Genomic DNA, 21,013 nt, shown 5'->3' with positions numbered 1-21,013 from the left:
GCTTTAGCCATGCTTAGTAATTCTCATAACTTTTTAGTTGTCCCTTTCAACCACCTTTTCAACAACCTGCAATTTTGCAGATCAGGTAGCTGAGAAATAACTAACTTGTGCCCCCCTTTTGTTTTAAATGCATTAATGGGGGCCCACACGTAGTTATTTTACAATTAAGTCACTTTTGTTTTACACAAACTGATTTTTGTTGTTTCCAGCAGTGCATTTTGCATTTTCTATTCTACATGTCTTGTAGCATTCTATCTAAGTGTTTTGTTGATGCCTTCCAAAAATTTGGAATAACATCATTTTGGTCCTTCTACGCTGCAACTGTATCTTCATCCTCCAACTTGATCACAATCACATATTTGTCAGTGTGTTGAATCTCCTCCTGTTGCCCCCACTAGTGGCCTCGCCTTCTCAATCCTTTCAACCTACATGAACGCACAGGTTGTGGATTACTCATTATCTCGCCTAGCAAGTCAAAAGGTTTTAAAAATGCCAAAGTAAACAAGAGCACCAAACTTTAAGATGTAAACACCGATCCTTATTTCCAGACTAAATGAATTTCTTTAGTTTTGTTTGCCTTGAGTGCTCAATTTTCAGTATTTGTTTCAGCTATGAATGCGTTTTGACATTTCTCAGGATTTTTATCGATGTAGTTTCTGATGAAAATATGTGGCGTAGAAAACGTTTTTAACTTCGCCACTTTCCTTTTAATATTGACCGAATTTTACTTGCTTTTTGACCCTCTTTTGGTATTTAGCTCTGTATATGCAAAGGCGTTCTTATAGTTTTAAAACCTACGAACCTTTCTTTTTTTAAAAAAACTACGACTCCTTTTATTATTTCACTAACACTAGGAATTTCAGTATATTAGTTGGCCTATGCAAGGCGATTTTCAAAAAAGTCTCAGTCCTCTTAAAAGAGGCAAGCAAGTTTTATCTATACACTCCCATCTTACTAGAGCCCCCTTTGTGGTATTTTTTTTTCTTTTGGGTTTGGAAGGGGCTATAAGACGATTCATTCTTTTTTAACTTCCCTTTCAGAAATTGCGACCCTTTGAGATGAATTAGGGGGTATTTTTTGACGGATACCAAAAGCGCCTAGATTTTGAAGCATACGGATTTGATTTAATCGACCCCCTCCTTTTTTATTATTTCATTGGCATTTTGGAGGATTTCAATATTCTATCTGGTGTTATTTTCAGTGTTTGCTGAGGCGGAAATAACAAAATACCTCACCAAATTTTCGTTGGCTTCTCATCGGGTCTTTTATTGACCTTTATAAGGAGAAATAACAAAAGACCATTCCAATCTTTATTTCATTTTTAGAATTTAGACCTCTGTGTTTGTATTTTTCTCAGGTTGATAAGAGGAATCGAGTTGAGATTTTGTCTTCAGTATCCGATAATGAAAAGGGCGATTTCATGCTACAAACCCCAACACTGGCTAATATCGCGTTTTCCATTTCAGATTTCGGCCCTCTTGTCTTTGCGCGATTTCTAGGGCTTTCCTCAGCAATTCTATCGGGATTTACAGAGATGATGACTTCATTTTTTGGCCCTTCAAAACACCTTTGGAGGCCGTGGAAGCTAAGGTGTTTATCGAGCTCATTTTTGAGCTATTATTAGCCCTTTCATAGGCGTCAGGAGGAACACACGATTCTTTGTCGAACTTCCCTTTGGATGCTGGAGTTCCAGTACTCTTATCGATGCTAGATAGGTTTGAAACAAATATGACTGGCAATGGCTTGACTTTTGGTATGTTGATTGGTGACTTCTATGTTTTCATCGAGGGTTTTGTCGGCCTTAACAAGTGCGATTTTGTAAGGCAAAAGAGAGGTTCGAAAAATGTATTTCACCGAGCTTTACTTTTGTTGTCATTGTTTACTCTAAGCGTCCAATCCTCGGTGTATTGTTTTCGGTTTAGGAAGTGGGAGGACAACGAAGAGTTCAAATCTACTCACATATTTTGCTCAAAGCTTCCACTCTCTCTCACATGGGTAGGCAGGATGGGGTCCCTATCTCAGACAGGAAGTGATGTGCAGAGCACAGCAAGTGTAAACTTTCAAAATTCATATTTGGGATGGTTTAATATTTTCCATAAATTTAGCGGTTGCGCAAAAAAATGTTGAATTATCAAATAAATAGATATTAAGTTATCAAAAAGTGAAAAATTAAAAGATGGCTTATATTTAATTGTCTAAAAAGTGGTTGCTATAAGGAGACATAAATGTGACTTATTTTGGCACCCAAAATAAAGTTGAACTAAAAGGGAAATTTCAAAATTCACTTGGAGGGAAAAAGTGAAATAAAAGAAATTAAAATAAAATACCTTTGAAAAAGCTATTTAAGGAGGCTTTGAAAAAGCTATTTAAGGAGGGTATGGGTGAGAGGTTGAGCATCAATTGTTCATTATCAAATTTTCTTTTCTTGAAACATTGAACTATGTTCATCTTCTATGCCTAGGACGAAAAAACTAAGATAAGAAAGACTAAACTAAGGTAAGAAAGATTTCAGAGACGGAAACCTTCCTAGCCATTAAGAGTGATTTCAACCAAAAGTCTACTGTATGCTGAAGATAATTGGCTTTGGGCACAAAAACCCTTAACATCCGTTTGTGCAGTTTCATACAAAGGTTGTCAATGTGCTGAATGTTATGGGATTGGGATTTGTGGAAATCTGTAATGAAAAAGTGATTATCATTTCCAGGTTTGCTTTATTTGATTTCCAATACAGCTGCAGATTGAAGATGAAAGTTAATCAAAATAAATGAAAATCATTAGCTTGCAAATCATAACGGGACAATAAGAGGAATTTAAGGCTGAAATTATTGATAAGATTTCTGATTTTGTTTACATATCATATCATGCTAAAATCTTGGTCGTACCAGGTGAGTAGAGGCATTGTGGAGTTGTGAAGTGGTTTAAAGCATATTTTATTGGTTTGTTTATCATCCCTATTCTCTTTGCTGGCTGGACTGAAAAAAAGGCATGAATTTCTGTTGGAGCAGCTGCTGCATATATTTAAGGGTTTAAACACTAAATTTCAGCTGCCATTTAGCAGCCCTAGCTTCATTGATTGCTGGTCGCAGTACCCAAGAGTAAGGCGAGGAGGTCGCTGCCTAGGACTAGCATTTGGTGTTCCTAACACCCAGTCACGTCATTATTTCAACCTCATGCAGCTATTTGAGGTGGGTCAGCAAGTCTAGGCATATTTTTTGTAACTTCAAAGTCCAGACTGTTTTCAGCAGATCGGAAGTTCTGGGTATGTCTGTAAGAGCATTTTGGTGGAGAGAGGACAGCTTTAATAGGGGACAGATTAGCCTGTTTCAACTTACAGTGACTTGCAACAATTTTTGTAGTATTGTCCAGCATCTTGAGGTCGGTTTTGATTATGTTATATACTTATTCTTCCACACACCATGGCATTGCTTACCTATTCCAACTTTTATGCCATTACGGAGTGTCTGACTTTGAGGTGTCCCGCACATATCACTTTTAGGAGGTGCATTACCATAGCTTACACCTAAAATACTTAAGCAAATGATAAGATGCGAAGATACTGTATTTTAACTACATTATACATCCAAGCTCCCCTTCTCCCAACAAATGACTGTTGTTATATTGGAACACTTCAATTGGTAGTATAATATGAACTGGAGGAAGAAGATAAGCCATGAATCACCTTATGACTAAATATACTCCAAGCATTGAAAAATCAAGGTACTTGGAACACTGGAAAGTGTTTTTGCTACTCGTGTATGAATTTAATTGAAAATTGACCACAGAAAGCACTTCAGACAAAATAAAAGTATTAAATTTTAATTTTGCATAAAGGACACTATAAATGACGCACTGATCTAAGAAAGTCCTGCTTTAAAAATCAATGCCATGCTATAATTAAGTAGATAGAAATGATTCTGCAGCACCTAATAACATCATAGATAATTTGCATACCTGCATCCATAAACAAGCCAGTGACATCGGTACAAACAATACTAGAATTTGCCATGTGACCTTTGACATAACAGCAATTATGCCAAGCAGTTGAATGGTAGTAGAAGCAAATCCACCCAGTCTGAAGGGAATATCTAGATCTACAACACTTTGATCAATAGAAACCTGATCAAAACACGAATTACAAAATACATCAGAGGATGCTTTGTTTGAATGGCAAATCACGTTGATGTCACTGCTAAATTTTACAAAAATAACAAATCACCCTCATCCACAACCTCATTCTTTAAAAGAAAAAGTTATGCAATCATAGAAAATACTTACACGGCTGAGGATACGGCCAGTTGGTGTTGAATCAAAGAAAGACATCGGAGCACGGAAAATACTTCTTAGCATATTAGCAAACAGCTTCTGTGATGCCTTCAGACCAAAGGTTGCCACAAGTAGAGCCCTTATGAATACAAATACTGTGCTTCCAAATGCCAGGCCCATGTAAACCAGAATGAGAGTGAAGCTACTCGTTCGGGGCTCTTCTCTATCTGTTTGTGGATTTGCCCATGCCATCCACCAGTTGCTTCCTATTTGCAAGACCTGAAATAATGTCTGTGCAAGTATGATGAGTGGGACTAAAGCACCCCTATAGGCTGCAGTCAAATAAGACCAATACACACGGAAGCTGACATTTCCCCTCTCACGTTCTTCCTCCTGGATGAGCTGTTTCTTTTTCATTCGCTTGGCCTTCTTCTCCTTCTTTCGTTGCTTATCAGAAGATGATTCCTTATCTGCTTTCTGTGTCGGCAGATTGCTGATTTCACAAGGTTTTGGATCTTCTTCCTTAATAACCCCAACAGACTCCTTTTCTTCATCTGGTTCATCAATCAGGTACTCAGCAACATCCATAGCTTCTATGGCGTCATGATGCGCCGATACCAGCGTGTTGAAATCAGTACCAGCTTGCAGAAGATCTTCATATTTGCCAGCTTGTATTATTCTGCCATCGCGTAGCACCTGATAAACCATCAAGTAACATTTCGACAGAAACATATTGGTACCGACTCTGAACCGAGCAAAGCACAAAAGAATACAAAAACAACTCAAAACAACTCAAACATGAAACCAAAATCAACATAGTTAAACACTTTCAACAAACCTTGTTACCTGCCTTCATCCATATCAAGCCTAATTCGAAGCGTTTTTAAACTGTCAGTACGAGATTGTTACTCGAAAATTGGAATCGACGCTTTTAGTTTTGGTTAAGGCAGATTAAATTTAATATAAGAGATTCATCAGACAAGGTGAAACTCTAGGAACAGCAGGCAGTATGATTCATAGCAAACTAGCCTGATCAATCAGCAAGCAGATGAGGCTTCGAGTCGCAACAAGAATATACACGCAATATTGTCTATAAGGAGTTCCACTTAATATGCTGGAAAGAGGACTAAAGAACATGTTTTGTAACATAGAAGCAGTTATTAAACAACCGAGGCTAAGTAGTAAAGCTTCTATAAAGAACGACGGCAAGAAACTAACCTTCGAAAGAAGCATACAATTTTAAGGAAGCGTCATATTATAAGTACCCCAAAGAACAAGTAAAGCAAGTTAAATTTTGTCTGTAATATGTAAGAATAAGTTCGAATACCAGTATAAGATCAGCTGTGGGCAAAAATTCTACTTGATGCGTAATGAATACCAGAGTCTTTGTCGCTAAAGCCCCCAATATGTACTCCTGCACAAGAAGTACACAATATTAGAACAAAGTCTTTGGATGGCCCCTTGACACTTACGTCGCGAGCTCTTTCAAATTCAATATCTATCGTTTGCTGAAAATCCCTGTAAACCACCGCGATTGCTTCTAATGAAAGAATTAAAGAAACAATAAATTAACCAAACAGTAAGAAACACACTCTGAACATACCTTGAATAGCTCTGTGCCTGTTTGGGCATCAACTGCACTAAAAGGATCGTCAAGAAGATATATGTCAGCATCCTGATAAAGTGCCCGAGCAAGCTGTACTCTTTGCTTTTGTCCACCACTTAGATTGATCCCTCTCTCGCCAATGATTGTTTGATCACCATGTGAAAACAGCCCCAAGTCTTTCTTCAAAGCACAAGCTTGAAGAACATTCTTGTACTTCGCTTTATCCATTTCGTCACCAAAAAGAATGTTTTCCTCAATGTTACCAGTCTGGATCCATGCAGACTGTGACACATATGCTGTACTTCCACTAATCTTTACCTGTAGTTCCACAGCAACATAATTGATTAGCAGGGCCTATCTGATAAGACAACGATATAGTGGAACCCATACTTGTGGGTACGCTTCCTGAGACTAATAGACCAAACCGATTTTTCCAACAAGTTATCCAACTGATAGACTTGCTGTACGGTAAAGACAGAGGACTGAAATTGAAACCCAAATTGAGATTGAAGTTGATATGGCAAACCGTCAATCAAATGCAGGATTTGATTAAGAAGAGAATTAAAGTTGCAAGAGAACCTACTTGACCTGACACTTTAGGAATTTCTCCCAATATACAGGACAGAAAGCTTGACTTTCCAGCTCCAACCACGCCACAAACTGCCACCCGCATACCCTTCTTCACTTGCAAATTAATCCCGGACAAGGTTAGCTTGTCTGAAATGGGATCCCAACTGAAATCTCCATCCTTAATTTCGACAGCAAGCTCCGATGAATTGCTGGGGATAGATATCGTCGCATCATGAGGCAGTTCCTCCTCTTCTAAAAATCTTGAAATGCGATCTAGGGACACTTTAGTCTGAGCAATCATGGACAACAAGTCGGGAAAATTCCTTAGAGGCTCCTGAAGAATTCTGAAAGTGGCCAATGCGGATAGCACCCCTCCTGCAGTCAGTTGTCCACCCAACAATATAGAGGTCCCAAAAGTCACCACGGACACAAAAATGGGGGAGCCCCAGAAAATGAAGGTTACACACGCCTGTGCATAGAGCGCCTTCCTCAGCGACACGAACTCTGTCTGGCGCAGGTCCTCCAGTTTCAATCTGTAGCGCTCCTCCCACGCCTGCAATTTCATTATGCGCATATTCCTGAGGCACTCGGACGTGCTCCTCATTCGATCATCCTTGGCAGCCATGAGATTGTCCTGGTACTCTTCTTGCAGTTTGGCAAGCGGAGTATTGATGAGAATGGAGATGACAGTAGCGACGAGGGTGGCAAGGGAGGCGAGGCCCACATTCTTGAAGAGAATTGCCAGAGCGAGGATGATTTGAAGAGGCAGCACCCAGATGTCGTGCAGGTACCACGAGTAATCGCCGATTCGCTGCACATCTACGGCCATGTAATTGATGATTTCGCCGCTGCTGTGCCTCTGCCTTGCCACGCTCGACAGCCGCATACCCTTTTCGAACACCTGCCCAGTCAGAGCCGCGCGTACGTGCATTCCCAAAATGTCCACACCCAGGTACCATTGCCTCGTCGTCACGATCTCCACCACTTTGGCCCCAAAGAAGACAGAGGCCAAAATGTAACCTTCGTGCGGGAACACTTCCTTTCCACCCAGGTAGTCCACGAAATAGCTTATCAAGAAGGGTCCCACGTAGGACACCATCGTATTCACCCCCGCGAACACGCCATTCCGCAGGGCCTCCCTCCAGAATGACATGGCAATCGCCTTTGCTAGCGACGGATGCTCCTCGGGCTTGGCCGCCTTGAGTTTGGCCCAATTCTCCGTTAAGACCTTGTATGCATTCTCTGCTCTGTCTTTTGGGGACAGAGCAGGCACGTCCTTAAGTTCCAGCGCCCGCCTGTAGCCCACCTTCAGGATCGGATTAAGCCAAGACAGAGTCACCGTGCTCACCACCCCAGCCCCGCAATAGGGCGTCACATTCAAATCGCTACTTTCCTCCAGAAGGGGCTCCTGGAGATCTGAATTCACAATCTTCTGTATTCCCAGGTTCCCGCGAGCGGCCACGAAGCAAAGAAAAGCGAGGGCGGGGGAACAAAGGGCTTTGAGAAGAACATATGTGGTGGGCAAGGTGGTCTTGTATCTTATGAGGGTACAGAGGCAGAGAGCCAAGGAGAGCGGCCACCACGCTCTGAGGAACAAGGGCAATGAAGAGCGCCCCAACCTCTTGAGTCTCCATGTCGCGCTGCTGGCCACCACCCACACTACCACCTGCAATGCCTGCGACAACAACATCCACCATTCTGATTTCGCCCAAGCCTCCCATGCCAACACTGCGATTTCGCAACCCACAATGTATATACAGCACGCCACCGCCACTCTGTACACCACCCCTGCTACAATTTTGTTTTCATAACGCCCGGACCCTGCATCCCCTCCATTTTGAAGCCTCTTCCCTTTTCGACACCCTCTGGACGCCTTGGCTGCCACAGACACCACGGTTATAATGAGAACGAAGATGTTAGCCAACACAGAGATCTGGCCATGTATGGGCAGCCCCTGCCCCACCAGGATTGATCCCCTCATAATCTCCGTTTCCATCTTCTCCTCCTCTTTCTTCTTCTTCTTCCAGTATGATTGTTTCAATCTTCTGTGTGCCTGTGTGGGTCTTTCTCTTTTCTCATGGACCGGCCAACTATGCCGACTGTGGGGTGGCGTGCAGCGACAGGTGTGGGGTGGGATCCTAGTCACAGACGGCACTGACTGCTAGTCTTCAGACTAGCAATTTCATGCAAAATTGTCTCTGTTTTTCCACCGAGCACGTAGATTATGACATGCGATGTGTCCGTCTCCCTTCTGTCGCCGCGAGTGAGTGGCCACCATCTTCTCTCCTTTCAATTTTTGGTTTTTTTTATTTGTACCTAATTGCATTCTCAATTTCTTATTTGCTGATTGATTTTTGTGCTTATTAATTAATTCTAAGGTATAATTTTAAATGGTTAAAGTTTAAAATGTAGTATTTTAAATATTTTCAAATTGATTTTCTATAATATTGATGAGATTTTTAAAATCTTATTTTAGATTTTTGAAAATAAAAAAATAAATTAATTCTCTTTGTAGCGTCATTTGATTGTTTTGTTTTGTATCATTGTTCTCTTTATTGTAATGTGTAGTTATCTATATCACAATTGTTTCTTATTCTTATGTAGGATTTGGAAAGCACTTTTATAGTGTTTCAGGCACAAAAGGATGTTCTTTGTGCATTTTTCAGTATTAATTATGTAAAGATTTATGTTGATGTTTATAATTAATTTTAATAATAAATATCATTCAATGATATTTGGAGTCTTTTTTTTAGGTTTTATAAGAACAAGTGTCATGTAGTGCCAGTAGTGTAGATTTGTAATAGTAATTGAATATGTATTCCAATCTTGTAAAAACTAGTACATACAAACAAAAACAAAAAATGAGGGTTTTAGTAAAGCTATTAATTTTATAAATTTATGTAAACAATAAATAGTATCAATAACAGTCATAATATATCAATAAATTTAGATGGAATTGTTGATTTTTGTTTTCATTGGCTACACTAAAAGTGCAATTCATACAAAATAAAATTATTTCAGCTTTGCAAAATCTTAAGGCTGATAGCAAACATAATGTATGCATAATGACAAGATAGAAGTTGTTATTCGACTTGTATTTTTCAAAATATTTAAACTTCTTGAAGGTTTGGCCAACTCCCTTGCTTTGAATAAGATCTTTAATGCTTTTAAAGTTAAAATTAGAGCTTTATTTTATTAAAATTTGTTAAAAATTATAATTTTAGTAGACAAATAAGATACATAAATATTTAATAAATTAAAGGTTATTTTATTTTACTTTCAAAAAATTATTGCACTAATTAATATTTTTACTTTTAATTTTATCCTATCTTTCAAATATAATAAATTTGAAGGGATTAAATTTGGAAATTAGATCATCTAAAGGGTACTATTTGCGATATCAATCATATTTTTTAACATTTTAAATGATGTATTCTTGCATAATGTACCTTCCATCAATGGAAATATCATGAAATACTATCTTCAATGCATATATCATGCAACCCTATTTCCAAAGGGACAACATTGAAACCAAAAAGAGAAAAATATGTTTAATGTACCCAACTCCACAAACATAGTCATTAATATCTTACATTGTACAAACATTTTGTATTACTCATAGTGCTAAATAAATTTAAACTCAACCATATTTATAATTCAAAAAAAAATAGCATTTATTACTATCAGCATAAATGTTAATATATTGGATTAGTTAACAATTTGTATTCTTCATATTCATATACTACATTTAATGTTATTTAATCATTTCCTTTATTTATTTGATAATCTAATTTTTGATCATATGATTACATGTAAATAACAATTAACAATTTATTCTAAATACTAAATATCTTTATCTATAAGAAAAAATGAACTTCATGATATAACAAAATTTAATACAATTCTTGACTTATAAAGAAAACATTTTTTTTATTGTGTCAAACATATAAGGGATATGAAACTTAAATGACTTATCCTAACCCTATTTTTTCCCTTTTTCAAATTTAATTTTACAATATAATCCAGAACACAATTAAAAGAATTGTAATACAGTTAAAGAATTGTAATCCAAATTCACCAAAATCTTTAAGATGAGTAATTATAAACACTAAACATGGTTGAGAGGTGTATACTAACCCTAAATCCTAAACAGATCTAGTGGTGTAAACTAACCCTAAACCTTAAACATGGTTACTAGTGTAAACTAACCCTAAAAATATTAATCTACCTAGTGATCGATATTCATTGATATGAGTTAATAGAGATCAATATATATCTTTGGAGTTTTAATTGTATCATAAAATAAATTAAAATTAACTATAAGTTAGAATCCCTAAACTTTAAATTTATAGTCTATAGTTTATGATTCAAGAGTCCCGGGGTTTAGAATAGGTCCTATGGTTTTTGTTTTTAATTAAGATTGTTTGATTTAGGGTTTTAAATTTCATAACTAATTTTAACTTTAAAATTTAAAATTAAAAATACAATTTAATTTTCATTATCTCATTGATAGAATAATTATAAATTTTAGTGTAACATAATTTAAAATGCATCAAAATGTATATATTCAATTTATAAACACATATGGTCGAACTGAATAGGGCAGGATGGTGAGCGAAGGTGGCGAATTCGACAGAGGCAGAGGCAGCAGCGGGCTTCAAACTGACGAACAGCTTGCTGGGGCTCCGATTCATGGCAAGGGTCAGGGGAAGATCAAGTCTTGGAGCAATGAAGTGAACGAAGCTTTTCCAATCAAAGCAATACGGAACCTGACGATCGGCAAGCAACCAGCTCTCAAATCAACTGCATGGAAAGATCAAACCCCAGGTCGACCATGGAAGATGGATGCACCTAATCCTGTGATGAGAGGTAGTAGGGATCCTGACCCACAGGGGAAATCAGATGCTAGTCACCCCTACACAAATAGTAATCTCAGGCCAATAAACTCGTAGGCATGGAAGACAAATGGCTTCTCATGGAGCAAAGATGGTTGGTTTCAAAATACAAAGCTTCCTGCTTCTGATTTGGCGCACAATTGGAAGTCAAATTTAAAACCTAATTCTTTTGTATCGGAGACTAAAAAATTTAACATCCCTAATTGTCATAGGCAAGGTTTTAGACCGCCTCTAGGTAACGACTAATAAATTTTGGAATGGGCAGTTTAGGCAAGACAGAACCTCACACATTGATCGTGTTGAGGCCTAGCGGTCCACTGCCCCGGCCGGAAACCAGCAATCTAATCTAGATTGAGTTGGGAAAAATGAACCCTAGCGAAGATACAAACCATCAACTCATCCAGCCATCCACAAACCGGTAAGGAAAACTTCAAGACCCACTATTATTTTGGATGATAATAAGATCAATTTGGCTAGATCAAATCTTCAAGATTTATGTTTCTTTACCAAATGGGGTGGTGGCAAATGGTTAAGGGGAAATTTTGAGAAATGGTGTAGATCGCAATGGGGGGAGAACATTAACTTTAATGTCCTTCTGAATGATTATTATCTGATTGAGTTTATGAAAAATAAGGACATGTTTAATGCTAAAAATAGAGGTCATTATACTTTGGACGGGATTGGGGTACATATCATTGATTGGAAACCAAATTTTAATCCCCAGTTCCATACCTTGTCGAAAAACACAGTCTAGTTAAGGTTATATAACTGCCCATCAGACTACTGGCACATTGAGATCATAAAAGATATCTACAAAGAGCTTGGCACTTTTGTTTCTATGGACGATATTCTGGAGGATAGGGTGTGGGGTAGCTTTATCAGGATATGCATTAATACCGGCCAGATCTCCAAAATCCCAAAAGAAGTCAAAATTATTGGGGCCGGAGGGGTATGGATTCAAAGGATTGACAAGGAAGATCAGTTGCACCTTTGCCCCAAATGCTTCTCAAGGGAAAACATAGGTCTTGAATGTGAAGTATCGGCCTCTATCCTTAAAAGTTATGCTTGTGTGCAAACTAAGCCGATTGGCATGAAGTTAGTCAAGGAAAATACAGAAAAATGGGAAGCAAATGATGTTGAGCAATCCTCGACAGCCAGTATGAAGGAGTTGGAAAAGAATAATCTTGTTGTTTATTCTCCTCTTGTTGTCTAGCAACCAACATGCCCATACTGCCAATAGTGAAAGTGCTCAAGGTCTACTAAATCTTTTGGAAGATGCTAAATCCCTTCAAAAGGATATTATAACAGAGTTTGCAGCTACTCTTTCCTCAGTACCCAATAAGGCCAGTGATTTTAGTGTGATGGAGGATGAGATTATTCCCCCTCTACCAGTTAGTCCAACCTCCTTTGATGATCCAGGCAAGAAAGGCTTCACCATTGGCTTGGAAGAAGGAGAAATTATTTCCTCTGCCTCGGAATGGGAAGAAGATGTGGAATCGGTTGCCAACCTTATTGTGGATAATACTGCAAAAGGGTTTGGGAAGTCTTAAGTCGCAAATTAATGTACCAAATTTCCATCCAAAGGGTAAAAGGGGGCGCAAATCAAGGAAAACAATGTTGATAATCGCAGGTGCAGCTAATGGGCAATCCAAACTTAACTTAGGGAAGGGGAACCCCCTTCCCCAGGCTCCATGAAATTACTATCCTAGAATGCCAGGGGCCTTAATGCCCCTGACAAGTGGCATTTAATTAAGCGCCAGATTGATGAGACTAAGGGGGATATTTGGGTATTATAGGAGACTAAATGGAGTCAGTCTGAGATTGAAAAAAAAATGAAAGTATGGAAATAATGGAAAGGTCTATTGAGGCAATCTAAGGGAGCCTCTGGTGGCATGGGAATAATCCAAAATCCTTTGAATGTTCATGTCACTCTCCTTGGCAAAGATAAATATTGGCAGCATTGTCTGGTCACTAGTTTATGCAAAAATGAGAGTTTCAATCTCTTTAATGTCTACGAACCTTCTACTGCTAATGACAAACATGAGTTTTGGACACTCCTGTTAAACAGATTCCAAACTATCACTATGGGCAATTGTGTGTTTGCAGGCGACTTCAATGCTATCTTGGCAAGTAATGAAAAGAAGGGTGGTATTCAGAGGATTGGTATGGCTCAGAAAGATTTCCAGGATTTTGTTGATAAGAATCAGTTATTGGATGTTGCCCCGAAGAATGGTACCTTTACATGGACAAATAGGTGTACCAGTTTCATTGAAATTGCATAATGTCTTGACCAGTTTCTGGTGGTTGGTGATTAGCTAGCACAAAATCTTATTCTTGAATCATCTATTATACCCCGTATAGGATCAAATCATTTCCCTATTTGCCTAAATGTGTCTCTAGGACATTCTAAGGGTGGCCATCCTTTCTGATTTGAGTCAATGTGGTTTAGAGTGCCAGAGCTATATGATTTGATGGCAGCATGGTGGAATGAGCCGGTTCTCGGAAACAACTCGAGGTTGTTCAAGATAAATAAGAAACTCAAGTATATTAAGAACAAAATCAAAGAATGGAATTTGAGTTAGTTCCAAAATATCCATATGGAGAAACTCAGGGTTACGACAGAACTGGAGGATCTTTCCAATTATGTCTTTAAGTCAGGCATGAATGAAGTACTATTCCAAAGGGAAAGCTCTCTCAAGTTTGAACTAAATGAAATTCTTTGGAGTGAAGAAATTCACCGGAGATAGAAATCCAGGGAACTTTGGCTCAAGGATGGTGATAGAAATACCAAGTTCTTCCACAGATCGGTTATTGCCAACCGAAGCAGGTCCAGAATATCAGAGGTGGTAAAACCAGATGGTAGTATTGCCAGTGATTATGAGGATATTTCCTGGGAAGCAGTAAGACATTTTGAATCTCTAATGAATGGCAATTGTCAGAATGTTCAGGAAGCAAGAAACATAATTCTAGACGCAATCCCTCCTTTAATTACTGAAAGTCACAATAGAGCTCTTCAAACCTATTGACTTAGAAGAAGTTGGGAGAGTTACCTTCCAGTTGAATCTTGATAAGACTCCAGGCCCTAATGGTTTTCCTGCGGCCTTCTTTCAACATTTCTAGGACAGTATTGCCCAAGATTTGCACCTAGCGGTAGAAGAATCTAGGAAAAAAAAATGACTATGTTGGGAGCCATCAATCATACCTTTCTAGCTTTAGTACCAAAAAAGAAGAACCCTCAGCAAATGGGTGATTTTAGACCAATTTCTTTATGCAACTCAGTTTACAAAATAGTAACAAAGATCATTGCTAACAGGCTGAAACCTCTTCTAAAATATATTATTTCAGATGAACAGAGTGGCTTTGCCCCTGGTTGCTCTATTGTTGAAGGCATCATCTCTACTCATGAAACCCTCCACAACGATAGGAAAACTAAAGCTTCTTGTATGATATTAAAGCTAGATATCATGAAAGCCTATCATATGGTGGACAGGGAATTTCTTGTAGAAGTATTGAGGAAATTTGACTTCTGTAATGAATGGATCACTAGGGTCAAGAATTGTCTATCAACCCCCAAATTCTCAGTTTTGGTTAACGGTTCATCTCATGGTTTCTTCCCTTCAACAAAAGGTATTCGCCAAGGGGATCCTATGTCGCCATTTTTGTTTATAAATATGGTTGAAGCTTTAGGTCAGATGATTAAATCTCTTCATCATGATGGTCGTTGGCTGGGTGTCAATGTGGCTATAGGAGTTGAACATTCAACCCACTTGCAATTTGCTGATGATACTATTCTTTTTGGAGCCTCTAGCAGAAGAGAGGCAAGGATAATAAATACATGCCTAAATGACTATTGCAAGGCTTCAAGTTAAAAAATCAATTGGAACAAGTCAGAAGTTTTCATTATCAACACAATGTGGAATATGCAAGTTGTCCTATCAAGAATCCTCAATTTAAGAGTGGCAAACTTTTCAGGTAAATTCCTTGGGACTCCTCTTTTTAGTGGTCGCAGTAAGACTTGCTATTGGACACATCTTATTGAGAAATGTAAAGCTAGGCTTGAAAATTGGAAAGGGAAGTGGTTATCATCTGTCGACAAGCTTACTATGATAAAATCAGTCCTCTCTGCCATACTGGTTTTTTCCATGGCTTGCATGAAGCTACCGGTTGCCATAGAAGATGAGTTAATTACTATAATGAGAAATTTCCTTTGGAATGGATCAAATGACAAAGGGAAGTTTCCACTTATTGCCTGGGGAAAAATAAGCCAACCAAAAAATGCTGGAGGTGTTGGCATTCGACAAATTTCTATTATGAATTTGGCTATGGGTGCAAAATTGGTGTGGTAAATTTGTAGAGGTAGTAATCAGAAGTGGGCAAGAATCCTTAAACACAAATATCTAGACTCACTTGAGCCTAAAAGGATTCTCACAGTCTCCAACCCTCCCAGGGGCTCGGCCATTTGGAATTTTATCCTGGAATGCAGAGAAATCATTAGTGATCAGGTCACTTGGGATGTCAAAAATGGGAGGAATGCATCCTTCTAGTTGGATTCTTGGAGTGGCGATAAAGCCTTGTGTCATAACCTCTTCCTTCAACCTATAATGAGAGAAACATGTCGGCTTTGGGGTCACAAGGTTTGTGATTATGGTCATTTAATTAAGGATAATGGTATGGACAAATGGGTGTGGAACTCTCTAGACCCCTTGGTTTTAGCCCAAAAACAGAAAGACCTTCTTGCCGATATTATGAAGAATTGAATTATTCATCCATCCTCGGACGAGGACATCATTAGATGGTGTGGCTCTTCTGATGGTAAGTATAAGGTATATTTTGGCTATAAATTGAAAGAAGCTGCAATAGATAAGAAGGATTGGCCGGTTAGGGTGTTCTGGCACAAACATCTACTTCTTAATGCAAGTTCCTTTGCTTGGATGGCTTTTCAAAGGAAAATATTAACCAATGAAAGACTCCTTAAATTGGGTATTAATGGGCCTAGTAGATGTGTATTATGTTGGAATCAAGAAGAAATAATTGATCACCTTTTGCTACACTGCAACTTCTCTAGGAACTATTGGTGGCATTTTATGGGTAAGTTAAATCTAGTATGCCCTTTTCCGAAAGGTTTGGATGATTGGTTTCTACTATGGCCCAAATCAAAATGCAAGGCGTTATTTGGGGACTTATTTGTTATTCTTCCCTCACTAATGATTTGGGAAATTTGGAAAGAAAGGAATCGAATAATTTTTCAGGATAAAGAGATGGGTCAGTTAGCCCTCTGTGGGAAAATTGAGAACCACCTAGTTGAGCTCCTGAACGAAGCGGCCAAGTCCAAATCGCTGAAAAAGAATCTATACATTGACTGGGATTGGAAGTTAAAGCTTGCGTTCCCAAATTTGCTCATCCCCTCACTTTTTGGAAATGGTAATCCTGAGATACCGGTTAATCCAAGATTGAATGTTAAATGGGAGGCCCCAGATCTAGGGTGGCATAAGATTAACTTCAATGGTGCCTCTGTAGGGAATCTGGGGCGTAGTGGAATTGGATGTTGTATTAGAGATTTTGAAAGCATCTACATTAAGGAAATTTCTGAAGACATCGGTCTGGCCACTAACAATGAGGTTGAATTACGAGCGGCATTGAGAGGTTTGCAATTGGGCGCTGAGTTGGGGATAAAAAGAATCCATTTGGAGGGTGATTCATTAAATGTTATCAATGTTGTTCGTAGTAACCATACCCCTAGTTGGTGTCTCAACCTATGGCTTCGATCTATGGTGGGTTTTCTTGAGACCTTTGAAGATTTTTGGATTAGCCATATCTATAGAGAAGGCAATTTGGAAGCAGATAGACTATCTAAGATGGCAATTGCTGACAGTGGTCTTGATCTGGGCATATGGTTCATGCATAGGTAAATCTTGACAGAGGAATGAACCGCTTTGGTTCCCCAAAGATTTGGTCTCTACTGGTCGGGAGTACATACCGGGGGATGTACTCTTACTGGGATCGAGTCTCCCTTTGATGGTAGTTTTTCTGGCTCCTACCAGTAGGGGTATCCATCCCGGCTACTCAGTCTTTACCGGTTGGCGTTGTCGTTGTTTACATAGGCCTCTTGTACTTTTCCCCCAATCGATAATTTTTATACTCCGGTTTAGGATCTCTTCAGGGTTTCTCCAGTGTCGTTGTTGATGTTGCCAGAATGATAGTCTAGCAAATTTATGATAAGCGGCTACAATCGGTTCTCTCTTCAAACTCCCAGTTCGGATTGAGGCACATCTACATTTTGATTATGGTGATTATTATGGAGGAAGTGCTACAACAGATCTTGTTCTAAGAAGGGATGTATGTGCCCCCAATGGTATGCCCCTACCGGTTGGTAGTTCTTTCTGGGAGATGTATTCTAACCGGCCTCTTGATTATCCCCTACCAGTATTCTTTATGGTTTTAGTATTATGATCTTATTGGGATCATTAACTCAAGCTCCAGTTTAGAAGTTGTCAGAAGATATTTAATTTTCATCATTACTTTTAGATATGATAAAGTCGAATGATGACTGACATCAAAGAGGCAATCAATTGCAATTAAGGTGGCATGCTTAAGATGTACCTTGTTTGTGTGAAGTAATTTGGCTCGCTTAACTAAGCCCTCGAGCTCCTCAACCTTTATGAGCTAGCGAGATAAATACAGGATGACCTGCTTATTTTTAACATATCAAACTCTTCCCATTCTTTCTCTATTGCTTACAATGGAAACACCAATTCTGTTGGAGGCAACATGCCGTCAGATGGCATTCTTAGGCAAAATCTCTTATAAGCACCTACAATCGGTCCTCTCCTCGAGTCACCCTTTGATTCTGCACTATGTTAAAAGAATTTTGGGGGAGGAATTCCTTAATGCATACCACGGATATAGAGCTAATGCAGATATCCCAACTTTCTTCCTAGCCATGCTGCTCTATATGGGGACTAGCAAGCAAAGGGCGAAGCTTCTCACCCAAATGGTGTTTGAGCATCGCTTTGTTGGGGAAATTGACGCAGTATTGGATAATGTTGATGGCAATCTCAGATTGCCTTTTCCCTAAAATTATTATATGAGTTTGGGAGATGGTGCGGAGGTGCGGAAAACGGTGATTGTAACCTCTCTTGACTTCAATGCCTTGGAAGCCTCCTGGCCTATTATTACCAGAATTATTGAGTTCCTTTGCAAGATTACCGGTATACTGCCCGACTTCACGGCTGCCCGGAGAAGCACCTATATCCAGGAGGAAGGGCTTTTGGGTAGAGAAGACATTGGTATTATGACCAACGGTGTCATAGTTGAAGGCAACCCTTGGGGGATTGGCCATGGAGAAGAGTGGATTCCAGATGATAACCATCACCCCTGGGAGAAAGCAGAATCATTGGCCCATGCAGCTTGCGGGAATGATTGCCCGGTAATTTTGGATGCAGCTGCGGCTCCTGCTCCCGATACCGAGGACCCAGACTCAAGTGCAGAAGAATCCTGATTTCCATGTTCATTTTCATTCGTTGTTTAGTTGATTATAGGCCTTTGGTTCAACCGACATTTTTCTCCTCTGGTTGTCTGCTCCTATCTTTTTAACATCTCGACCAGCGTGGCTAGCTTTTTTGTATTTTATGTTGGAGCAATGGTAGGGGGTTTTCTTACTGGTTCTTCCCCCCTACGACTCTTTCTAACCATTTTTGTATTTTTCAAGTTTTGATTAATACAAGGGTGTTGCCCCTCTGCAGTTATTAATCTATTAAAAAAAAATTATAAACACATATAATTGTTATTGAACTAAATGAATGAACAAATATGAATATTAGGTGAAATTATATTCTAAATTTATTAAATGTTTTAAAATTATAACCAAGATAATAATAAGACACAGGAATGGCGGAGAGCAGGAGGAAGCTAGGGTTTACAAGCGGAGGCGATTTCTGGATGCGAGGATGGGAAAATGGCCCCAGATGGAGGGAAAACTAGTGGCCTTGGTACCCACCGCGCTCAAACCAGTGGTAGTGGTAGGACACAGGTCAAAGGAGAAGGGAGGGGTTAAGTTGCAGGAAAACCAGATCCCCTTTTGAGAAAGACAAAACCATATGGGGGCACTCCTGATATCTGAACTTCCCAAAATGGAGCAAGCAACAGTCAGAGGAAAGATTGAGGAAGAAATTTCTGGTACCTCCACAAGACCTTACCACTGGTGGGAGACCGGTAACGTCTAATAAGAGATCAGTTAGCATCTGCATTGACTCAGAGGCTTGGAAGGAATCGGTACAAGTCTTGCGAGACAAAGCTTTCTTCATGAAGTGGGGAGGTGATTGGTTAGCCTTTCCTAGGGTAAGGAACTGGGTCAATGAAGAATGGGGGAGTCACTTTGAGATCAAAACTCTAACAAATGGGTTTTTCCTTATCATAGCTGGGAAAACTGAGGAGAAGATTGCTTTGATGGACTCTGGGCCTTTTTTGATGTCAGGAGTAGGGTTTTACATTAACGATTGGACCCCTAATTTTGACCCTCGACAAGCCACCGTAGAGGAGATTCCTGTTTGGATTAGACTTTATAATCTCCCACATGAATACTGGAAGGAGGAAGTTTTTAAGAATATTGGTGATAAACTAAGGAGATTCATCAAGTCGGATGAAGCGGTTGACAAGTTGAATTCATGCATGTATGCCCGAATCTGTGTCTTGTGGAAACCACATCCAGGGCTCCTGAAGACCGTCAAGATTAGATTGCCAAAGGGTTTATGGAGGCAAGAAATTGAAGTTGAAGAAATCATGGTTAAGTGTAAATCCTACAAAGAATGGGGTCATGAGGACTGTGAATGTAAGGTAGGATAGAAGGGGAAAGGAAGGGCAGACCGAGCTTTGGAGGAGCAGTTGTTAGCAAGGTTGGTGGTGTCTAAGCAGATTCCAGGCCACACAGAGGGCAACCTGAGCTCTGACCCAGTGGTTCCAATGGACGGGGATTTTCTTCACAGTTATGAAGTTCCAGGGGGGGTGAAAGCACTAGTAGATTCTTGCCCTGCTCAAGAAGTGTTGCTCAAGGTATCTGGTCCGGCTGGAGATAAGGCTGCTGCGGTTGTGCTCGGTGGTTTGGGTGAGTTTTTTGTGGATCGTCCTCAGAATCAATCAGGATGTCCAGATGGTGAGCATGTGCGACAAGATATTAGCAGAAGTTGTGGGGGAGCCTACCTCCATTTAGAAGGAGCGACAACGGAGGTTGTTCATGGGCCTTATACTAATGACTGTGCAATAGGTGGGGGGATCCCATCTCAGCACAGGTTTTACTATACTTCTGAGACTGGGTTGGAGGGCCTGGGAAGGGATTGAATGTAAATTCTCTGGAGAATTCAGACATCATAGTAGGGAGTGTGGAGGGAGAAGCAATCAACTTCAAGGACATCCACATGTCCCCAGGCAAGATGGATAATGGCTTTTCAGCAGAGTTGGAGTCTGAAGAGGAAGATGGCCTGAGCGATGATTCATTGGGATTGTCTGCTGAGATAGGGGAGACAGAGGTTAGGACCATTAAACAAACCAAATCAAATCCCTCTAAGCCCAAAGGGAATTTGAGAGGAAGGAAAAAAAGGCAAAAGTTGCTTGAGGAAGCAGGCAACATGAAGGGCCAGACAAGACTACTTAGATCCGGGAGAGACCTGTTCTCTCCTAGATAGCA

At 39.6% G+C, this 21,013-nt stretch overlaps 1 protein-coding gene across 1 annotated transcript in view; it reads right to left on the bottom strand.

Moving 5' to 3' along the window:
- The window catches only part of LOC131031598 (ABC transporter C family member 5), a 47,236-nt gene extending 38,603 nt beyond the window's left edge, over positions 1-8,633 (bottom strand). Inside the window, exons 1-5 of the mRNA XM_057962751.2 lie at positions 6,453-8,633; positions 5,867-6,187; positions 5,591-5,677; positions 4,276-4,959; positions 3,952-4,116 (exon numbers count right to left, since the gene is read on the bottom strand). Of these exons, the coding sequence (XP_057818734.2) occupies positions 3,952-4,116; positions 4,276-4,959; positions 5,591-5,677; positions 5,867-6,187; positions 6,453-8,435 (3,240 nt within the window). The 5' untranslated portion in view covers positions 8,436-8,633. The remainder of the gene's footprint in view (positions 1-3,951; positions 4,117-4,275; positions 4,960-5,590; positions 5,678-5,866; positions 6,188-6,452) is intronic.
- Between the last annotated feature and the right edge of the window lie 12,380 nt (positions 8,634-21,013).

Source organism: Cryptomeria japonica, chromosome 2 (genome assembly GCF_030272615.1).
Source record: "Cryptomeria japonica chromosome 2, Sugi_1.0, whole genome shotgun sequence".
Lineage (NCBI taxonomy): Eukaryota > Viridiplantae > Streptophyta > Pinopsida > Cupressales > Cupressaceae > Cryptomeria > Cryptomeria japonica.
This window is presented reverse-complemented; position numbering and strand designations above follow the sequence as displayed.